The sequence below is a fragment of the Formica exsecta genome, unplaced genomic scaffold (genome assembly GCF_003651465.1).
Source record: "Formica exsecta isolate Colony F162 unplaced genomic scaffold, ASM365146v1 scaffold72, whole genome shotgun sequence".
Taxonomy (NCBI): Eukaryota; Metazoa; Arthropoda; class Insecta; order Hymenoptera; family Formicidae; genus Formica; species Formica exsecta.
Window position 1 is genome coordinate 1,466,697 of NW_021853485.1, and position 8,944 is coordinate 1,475,640.

General features: G+C 39.6%; 1 protein-coding gene across 1 annotated transcript in view; it reads left to right on the top strand.

Annotated features, from left to right (window-relative positions):
- The first annotated feature begins 425 nt into the window (after positions 1-425).
- LOC115243557 (serine-rich adhesin for platelets-like) overlaps positions 426-8,944 on the top strand; it is a 19,951-nt gene continuing 11,432 nt past the window's right edge. Inside the window, exons 1-12 of the mRNA XM_029820667.1 lie at positions 426-599; positions 836-1,090; positions 1,170-1,355; positions 1,537-1,802; positions 2,136-2,596; positions 2,737-2,859; positions 3,217-3,636; positions 3,918-4,206; positions 4,433-4,621; positions 4,697-4,777; positions 5,071-5,151; positions 5,232-8,667. Coding sequence (XP_029676527.1) covers positions 441-599; positions 836-1,090; positions 1,170-1,355; positions 1,537-1,802; positions 2,136-2,596; positions 2,737-2,859; positions 3,217-3,636; positions 3,918-4,206; positions 4,433-4,621; positions 4,697-4,777; positions 5,071-5,151; positions 5,232-8,667 — 5,946 coding nt within the window. The 5' untranslated portion in view covers positions 426-440. The remainder of the gene's footprint in view (positions 600-835; positions 1,091-1,169; positions 1,356-1,536; positions 1,803-2,135; positions 2,597-2,736; positions 2,860-3,216; positions 3,637-3,917; positions 4,207-4,432; positions 4,622-4,696; positions 4,778-5,070; positions 5,152-5,231; positions 8,668-8,944) is intronic.

The window sequence follows — 8,944 nt, forward strand, 5'->3', positions numbered from 1 at the left end:
AGCTTTCAATTATTAGCCATCAATTGTCAATTAAAATTGCCAATAGATTTAGATTCGTAATTTTATTATAAGCGATGAGAGTTACAACTCAATTGTGTGTACTCTAAGAAAATTGAAGAGTAAATGTCAAATACCAATCGAGTGTTAAAAAATATTATTCTCAGTTATTACAAAAGAAATTCTTATATTTTAAAAAAGTGCTATTTTTCAGTGTCTATCTGTATAATATCTCAATTTGTTTATCAATGCATTATATTGATAAATATAGAGTCCATCATGTTCGATGACTTAGCTGATATTTAACTTTCACTGTTCGATTAATATTCGCTCGCTCGACAGGCGGATACGCGAAGTTTACGGGTCTGAAGACTTACAATAAGAATCTGAAGACGTTGCTGGCGATCGGCGGCTGGAACGAGGGCTCCAGCAGATTTTCACCAATGGTGGCCGATCCCGCGAGACGGCGAGAGTTTGTCAAGAATGCCGTCAAGTTCCTCAGGCAAAATCATTTCGACGGCCTCGATCTCGACTGGGAATATCCGGCTTTTCGAGACGGCGGAAAACCACGAGATAAGGATAATTACGCCAATCTGGTGCAGGTAGATGTCCCAACAGTTTCTTATCATTTCTTATCGAGGAAAGAATATGAAATCTTTTGCAGAAATCTTAGTAAATAAAAATATAAAGAAAAAGAGAACGTCAAAGAGATTTATAGATAGAAAAATATGGATAAATATATCATAGGATGATGGAAAATTAATTTCAACTTTCTTTCAATCTTCAGAAGCGAATTGTAAAAAATCGATTAAAAATAATCAATTGCGTAAATTGGCAGGAACTTTACGAGGAATTCGAGCGAGAATCCTCGAAGACCGGAAGACCGAAGCTGTTGTTATCGATGGCGGTACCCGCTGGTATCGAATACATTGACAAGGGTTACGATGTACCTAGGCTAAATGAGTACTTGGACTTCATCAATCTGCTCTCTTACGATTACCATTCGGCGTATGAGCCCGCTGTCAATCATCACTCGCCGTTGTATCCTCTGGAAGAGGACAATGAATACAATTACGACGCCGAGTTGACAATTGTAAGAGAATTTCCTTGTCAGAATCTTATAATGTTATTGCTCGGACAAGTCAATTAAAAGTAATTGATTGATTGCTTAGGATTACACGATCAGTCATCTCCTGGAAAAGGGTGCATCCGCGGATAAGATCATTCTTGGAATACCAACGTACGGTCGCTCGTATACGTTGTTTAATGAGGAGGCGACCGATCTTGGATCGCCAGCGGATGGTCCGGGTGTCGAAGGAGACGCTACTCGAGAGAAGGGCTACCTTGCCTATTATGAGGTGATATGATGTTAAATTTATCGAAGGTTTTTTTGATGCTTTGTATCGCGCATCAATTAAAATAGTAACATAATTTATTTTTAGAGGCATATAATTTTTATACATACATATATTATTAGTATATATTTTATTTATAAGATTACATTCAAGAAAAATATATTAAATATTGAGATTATTATAGATTTGCGAGAATATAGCGGAATCCGACAAATGGGTGGTCGTTCAGCCGAATCCGAAAGCCATGGGACCGTACGCGTTTAATGGAAATCAGTGGGTTGGATATGATGATGAAGATATAGTCAGACTGAAAGCTCGATACGTGAACGAGAAGAAATTGGGAGGCATCATGTTCTGGTCGATAGACAATGACGATTTCCGTGGCAAGTGCCATGATCGACCTTATCCATTGATCGAAGCTGCTAAAGAAACTTTACTTACAAATAATAGGTAAAAATTGTTACTCAAGATAAACACATCAACTTACAATTGTCGGGAATAATATTCTCTAATTCCATTTATCGCATTAATATAATTAATTCATTTTTACAGTATTATTATTTATATTTATATAATTTTTATTATAATTTTAGTATCTTAAGAAATTAAATTAATAGACAATACAAAAGTTTTCGAACATAAAATATAAACTTTGTAAAAATATAATTTAAGATAATTTATTTCTGGAACATTTTTAGTAGATATTTTTTATTTTTGCTCTGATTTTACTCTCTAATTTTTTTATTAAATTAGAGAAAAATAAGAATCGTTATTATTACGTAGGAATACAATTGAGAATACAAAGTCAGTGGACAGTCGAAAAAAGATTCGCACTCAAGGTATTCAGAGCAATGCTCGTAAATTACGGACAAATAGTCAAAGAAGTAGCACCACATCGGCTCCGATCACCAGTAGACGTGTGTCTTCTTCAAGGCCAAAGTACCGTAACATTTCAAAATCGAAGACGAGTGACGGAGATGAAGAAGATCGGGAGGTATCAAGGAGATCGTACGATCCGTCATCGGACGAGATCATAGAGAGTAGAAACACCGTCAGAGTTACGGAAAAGATCGAGAGACCGAAGAACCGGAACAGAAGCAAAACGCGAAATAGCTTCACCGATCATAGCTCTCGTAGAAAACAATCTAGACGCAAAGAACAGAGCAAAACTGACGAGAACGAGGGATCCTTGAGCAATAAGCTGACGACTCCTGAACCGCCGACCACTCCTGATCCAGGATCTGGTAAGTTTTCGTAAAAATGAAGCACAACGTATGTTCTTTTAACATGGATCGATTAGTTGAGAAAATACAAGTCTAGATATGAGAATAAAAATCTTATCTTTGTTACATAAAGTTAAAGAGCATTGTTTTATTTTTTATAGATTTTAAATGCGAGGACGAAGGCTTCTTCCCGCATCCTCGAGACTGCAAGAAATACTTCTGGTGTCTCGACAGTGGACCAAGTGGACTTGGCGTGGTTGCGCATCAGTTCACCTGCCCTTCAGGTAATTTTATTTTTCTATAAGTGATCATCTCGCAAATTTAAAGCTAAATATGCTTATCTCCAATCTTAAACTTAATTTCTCCTAATAAATAAATCAACAGAAAATATTTAATATACAAAAAATTGGTGCGCATATATAAGAGAGTAATATAAATATGAAAAATTTGTATATAAATAAGAAATGTAGATATAAACGAACGAATATATATATGTATAATAAAAATTTGAATTTTTTACTTGTCACATTTATTACTCATCTTATAATTCCTTGCTAAATCTATGCTATTAGAATAGCATAGATTTAGCGAAATCTTTGATTTGTTTGTTATAGTATTTCGTATCTTTTGAAATTTCGCAGGTTTGGTATTCAATAAGGCAGCGGATTCTTGTGATTACCCGCGCAATGTGATTTGTCCTAAAACGTCAAAGACATCGGTCGTCTCGACCACTAGATCGCCCATCACAGCTGCGACCAGTCGAACGACTTACATACACAGCACGACAACCGCAAAGATTGAACCGGAAGAGTACGATTCGGAAGAGGAAGATTATGAAGAGGACGCGATAGAGGAAAGCGAGGAAGAGGAAGTACCAGAAGAACCGAAGACCACCATGACTACGAAACCTCTCGTATATAAGACGCTCACTAGAAATCGTCCTAGCACGACCACTACTACAACGACGACGAAACCAAATGAACCGGAGAGAGCAAGTTATGGCGAAGACGAGGAGGATCCGAGGGTGATCAAAGAACTGATCGATCTCATCAAAAAAGCTGGCAAGTATAGGTTTACTAAACAAAGTAAAATATGGCGTATTTTTTAATAATTTTAAAATATTTTAACATTCCTTTATACAATATCTTTCTAATAATTTTTCTATTTCTATGAATTATTTTCTATAATATTAAATCTCTCTCTCCTCTTTCATTAATACTTTTTCTATATTATTTTATAATATTTATATTACTTTTAATATATTAATATTTTTTTTAATATCAACTTTTTTTAGATAAAATCTCTCTTTTATAATATATAGTTTTTCCAACTCATATAACAGGTGGAATCGAACATCTGGAGAAACAATTACTTTTTCAAGAGAAGAATTTCGACGTTAGATCGGACAGCGAAAGCGTCACTCCGGCTACGATTAGTCGTAGTCTGTACGAGCGCGTGTTGAGTCGTCAGGCAAACAAACTCGGTAACAGTCGACCCGTACCATCATCCTCGGAAACTAGTTACGTGAACGGACCAGGAAGAGCACAATTCGAAGGCTTGGATGATATTCCCGAAGTGAAGAGTCTCAGACGGTCGCAGAAACCTGAATATGTCACTATCGAGAGATCTAAGTCAGTCGCTTTATATCTTTATTCGTCAGCAAGCTAATACAGCTCATTTTTTTGTATTGTTAGAATTAGCTTTTGATTTAATATGTCTTTTTTCTAATTCTAATTCAAAAAAGATATAATCAATTAAATCAAGATTAAAATTAATATTGTTGAAGCTATGAGTCGACACAATATAAAAATGTTTAATTAATATATATTTTAATTTTTTACATTACACTGATATTAGATCATCTGTCACGACGGAATCGGAGAATGAAGAGATTGACGAGAACGAGGAAGATGACGACAGCACCGATGTAGCTTCCTCCGAGGAGGAAAGTATCAGCAATCCGTTAGAAGGGAGCCCGTCCACGCAACGAGTGACGCCAAATTATGTCAACATTCGTCGAACGCGACCCTCTACTACGACGTCTAAGTATGACGATAGCATGATCGATAAAATAATTGATTTTATTCCCGACTGTCTGTCATGTTATCTTGAAATTTTCAGAACCGAAAACGACGTGGATGAGAAGGAAGCGGAAGTCAAGGAGGAAAGACCGACTCGCAGACGACGACCCTACGTCTCGAAGTAAATATACATGCAATATTTTTACTGAAGTAATAGAAGCGCGTTTTATATTATATAAATCGTATAATAATATTCTTTAGACAACAAAATAATGAAGCAAGTTTTGATACATCGAAATCTTTCCGAAATAATGGCTCAGGTTTCAGGTAACTGATAAATTATGTATATTATCTTTTATATTATGTACAACAAAATATAAGTGCGCGCGGATGTATTTAATATCATGATATATACATCATATATATGTATTAATAATTTTACACAAAATATTTATCTCTTTATTATAATTTCAGGGACTCGGAGAAGGGAGATGATTTGGCAGGCGTGAATCTCTCAACGGAGAAAAACGACGCTTTGTCAACGATCAATTCTAGGTTCTTGTACACTACATTTCTTTTTATCATAACACTTTTCGTATCACTATACGGTTCACATTATTTCTGAAATCTTTTAGATACACCAACATACAAAGATTTAGAGGCATTGCTTCGAAAAGTCCGGAAAATTTATCCAGCGTATCTTCATTGGAGATAACCACTTTGCCAGCAAAGCTGGAAGAAAACCCAGAAGTACAATCTAGTACAACAGATAGTACAACCACTTTCTCGTCAACAACACCCACGACGACCACTTCGACCTCTACCGAAGTCATCACCGTGATCAGTGTCGAACCGCCGGAAAATCCATCTAGCGTCAGCCCTAAAGTAGACAACAGTGGTTCCACCACGGATTCAATGAAACTGGTAGAAGATTCGGCGACGGAAATCTTGTTCACGACATTGCCGGCGACTACTTCGTCAACGACGACGACAAAGACGACGACAGCATCTGCAAGTAGGTCAACGATCGCCACGGTTTCGCAGCCGCGACCATTTGGCTTTACTAGACGAAGATTTAGCTCATCAGAAGCAACGACGACGACAACAACGAGTGGCCCGTCGAGTAGATCCAAGGTGAGTATAACATCGCGCAATTCCACGCGTCCGTCCAGTCCGTTTCTGGGGCGAGTTCGATCAAGGACGAGACCGGCTAACCGAGTTGCCGAGGACGAATCGGTGGAGCAGGTGGACGCTCCACAAGTGGAGACTTCCACGTTTAGGAACAAAGATCCGAGTAAATCGCGCAGTAGAGGATCCAGCAGATTTACCTCGCCGACGTCGAGATCGAGGACAAAAGATGTTTTCACGAACTCCGTTCCAAGTCCCAGGTACAGAGAAAGAGGCAGAACGACGATTTTGACGACCGTCAGTACAACTACTATCGACAGCGATAGCAGGAGAAAATTTCGAAGACCCAACAGAGTCAGCAGCACGGAATCTATTAAAGCCAATGAATTGGACGACAGTCCAATAGTCAGGATAACTCAGGATAGTCGCAAAAGGAACTCTTCGCTTCGTTCGCGATCTGAGAGCAGCGACGAAGAGAGTGATAATGTAACAAACATCAAAGTCTCTAAAAGGCCAACCGTCAACCGCGAGTTGTACAACAGGACAAAGCAGACGAAGAAGAGAAACAATGTGCAAGAACCATTGCAAAAAGTAAATATTGAGTCATATCGGAAGCAGATCGCGTCAAATGTTCTAGAATCAAGTACTATCGCGGAGAGCGACAAAATTGACAAAAACGATTTGATAAATATCGTTGATCAAGAAGAAGCTACTATAGTTGATTCCGTTGTTGAATCCAACACCATCGAGCCAACGTACGTCGATCAGGTAAAACCGGTTGCATTAATCGACATCACGACTGCCTCCAGCAACAATAAGGTCGATTATACGAGTGATCGATCTGATGATGCTGTCGCCACAACGACCGCCCATATCGAAACTCACGAGTTTAATCCTAACTTGGTGATAATCGTCACCGAACACGCAGAAAGTACATCGGAAGCGCCGAGGAGACGCAAAGTTATTCTGAAAAGGAGACCAATATCATCGAACAATACTGTTGAAGCAGAAGAAGAAAAAAGACCTGAAACATTTCGCAGACGAAAAGTGATAAAGCGAAAACGTCCGCTTCAGGATACCTCATCGCCGAAATCAACCGAAGTTTTTCTCGAGGAAGAAGCGTTAGAAGATTCGAGTCTTCTTCCAGAATCGACGACTCCAATAGGAGATAGCGAGGATGATGAAAAATCGACGATCGCTACTGATCAGACAGAAGTTATTTCGTTGAATAAGGATGTTGAAGAATTGCCGGTTGCTACAGGATTCACGAAAGAAATGCAAGACTCGACTCTAGCTATCACAGAAGCCACTTTATCCACCGATTACAATCTTGACGGTTTCACGAAGATTATTTTGGAGACTCCCGCGGCGGAAACTACGACAATCTTGAACAAAGAAGCTTCCGATTTCTTCAGTAGCGCTGCTATATCAACGATTAATACATATGCCGATGAAGAATATCAATCGACGAGTGAAATAAATGTTGAAGCTGCTACGATAGAATCAACGTTGGCGACAGCTACGATCGATAATACTGAAAGCAGCGCACTTTTAGAAGAAACATTGGTACCTGAAGATCCTGAGAACTTGTCTACGCAAATTATCACTGCACCGTCCACATCGGAACCAGATTCCACTCGCGCGCAAATGGCTACAGAACTATTCACGGAATCGGATTCGTCTTCGGCTTCAAGCCCGAGCTTCGAGTCGAGATACGCGCGTCTGAAATTTATTCGCAAGAATCATGTGTCTTCGGGAACGAATGCGACTAACCGATATCCTCCCGTATTATCGTCAACGGAAAACAGTAACCTCGAGGTTCTCTCGAGACGCAGAAATAATTTATTCATTCGACATCATCCAATTTCTTCTACCACTACTAACATACCACGCGATGATCTTAAATATCAGGAGGAAAAGCAGGATATAAATAACAGATCTCGCGACTTGATTAGACAGGAGGTTGCAGAAGATACGACCCTGAAGAATAAGCCGGTTTCTATGGATGCTCTTTCGGATAATTTTGCAGAATTCTGGAAAAGTTATACTACAGCTTCGTCGAGAAGCCAGATAAACAATGCTTCTACTCGTATCGAGGATATCGATGATCGTAAAGTCGCAGAAACAGAAGACATTACGTATCAATCGACTACGATTACCACAAGCAAGTCAGAGATTCGACCACGATATAAGATTCCCGTAATTCTGAAGAGACCCTTTGATCCCGAAGAGGCTTTATCGCCCAAACGATATCATTCTTTAGATTCCGCGCCCGAAGAATCCGAAGAGACGCCGGAAACCAAAGAAACTAGGCTGAGACAATCCAGTTTCCGGCAACCGCGTACGCGTTACAAGCTTCAAAACCGCGATAACATCAAAACCGATGAGGAACCAACATCCTTGAGTCCGGAACCCACGAGTACCTGGCAGTACTTTAGAACGCGCTTGTACTCGAAACGTCCGTCGTCGACCAGTACGGAAGCGACGGTCACGGAAACTCTGATCCCAGCAAGAAAATTCGATTACGTCGCCGATGCTTTTCATCGAAAACAGCAATTGCTTAAGACGACGACGCCGAGGAGCAACGATCCTTTCGACTCGCAGAATCTGGTCGATCCGGATTACACGAGCGTAACGACGGCCAAGCCGTCGGTGACTCGATTGGTGACTTCCGTGACGGAATCTGGCACCACGGAACGGCAAAAGATCCTTATCAAGACTAAATATTCGTCGCTTACGTCGAACACGAAGATATCTGCGGACCAGTTCTCTTCGACGACCCCCTCATTGGTCTCGGTGACGGGACTTGATGACGAATCTCTTAACGAGATACGTCAGGGCGTCGAACGGTCCACTCTGCCAATCGAGGGCGAGTTCAGTTATCATTATGATAATCGATTCACCACGGAGTCCCAAGAGCCTTCGACCATCGAAATCGAGTCGGTGTTCAGTAATTTGGTCGCTGACAAGAGCTCCGCAAAATAATAAGAGTGTCATTATCAATTATCGTTGCAACCGGTGTCGACAATGTATATAGAAGCAGCCATTAAATTAATTAAGAGAAATCCGTCGCAATCGTTGGTTTATTTGACGAAAACGATAGAAATTCAATAGACTTTTGCACTAGAAATTAATGTATATAGCATTTTACAAACATTAATCATGTTTAAGATCGCTCTATGAGAGATGAACACATTAAATAAATGCCATTATGATCGGA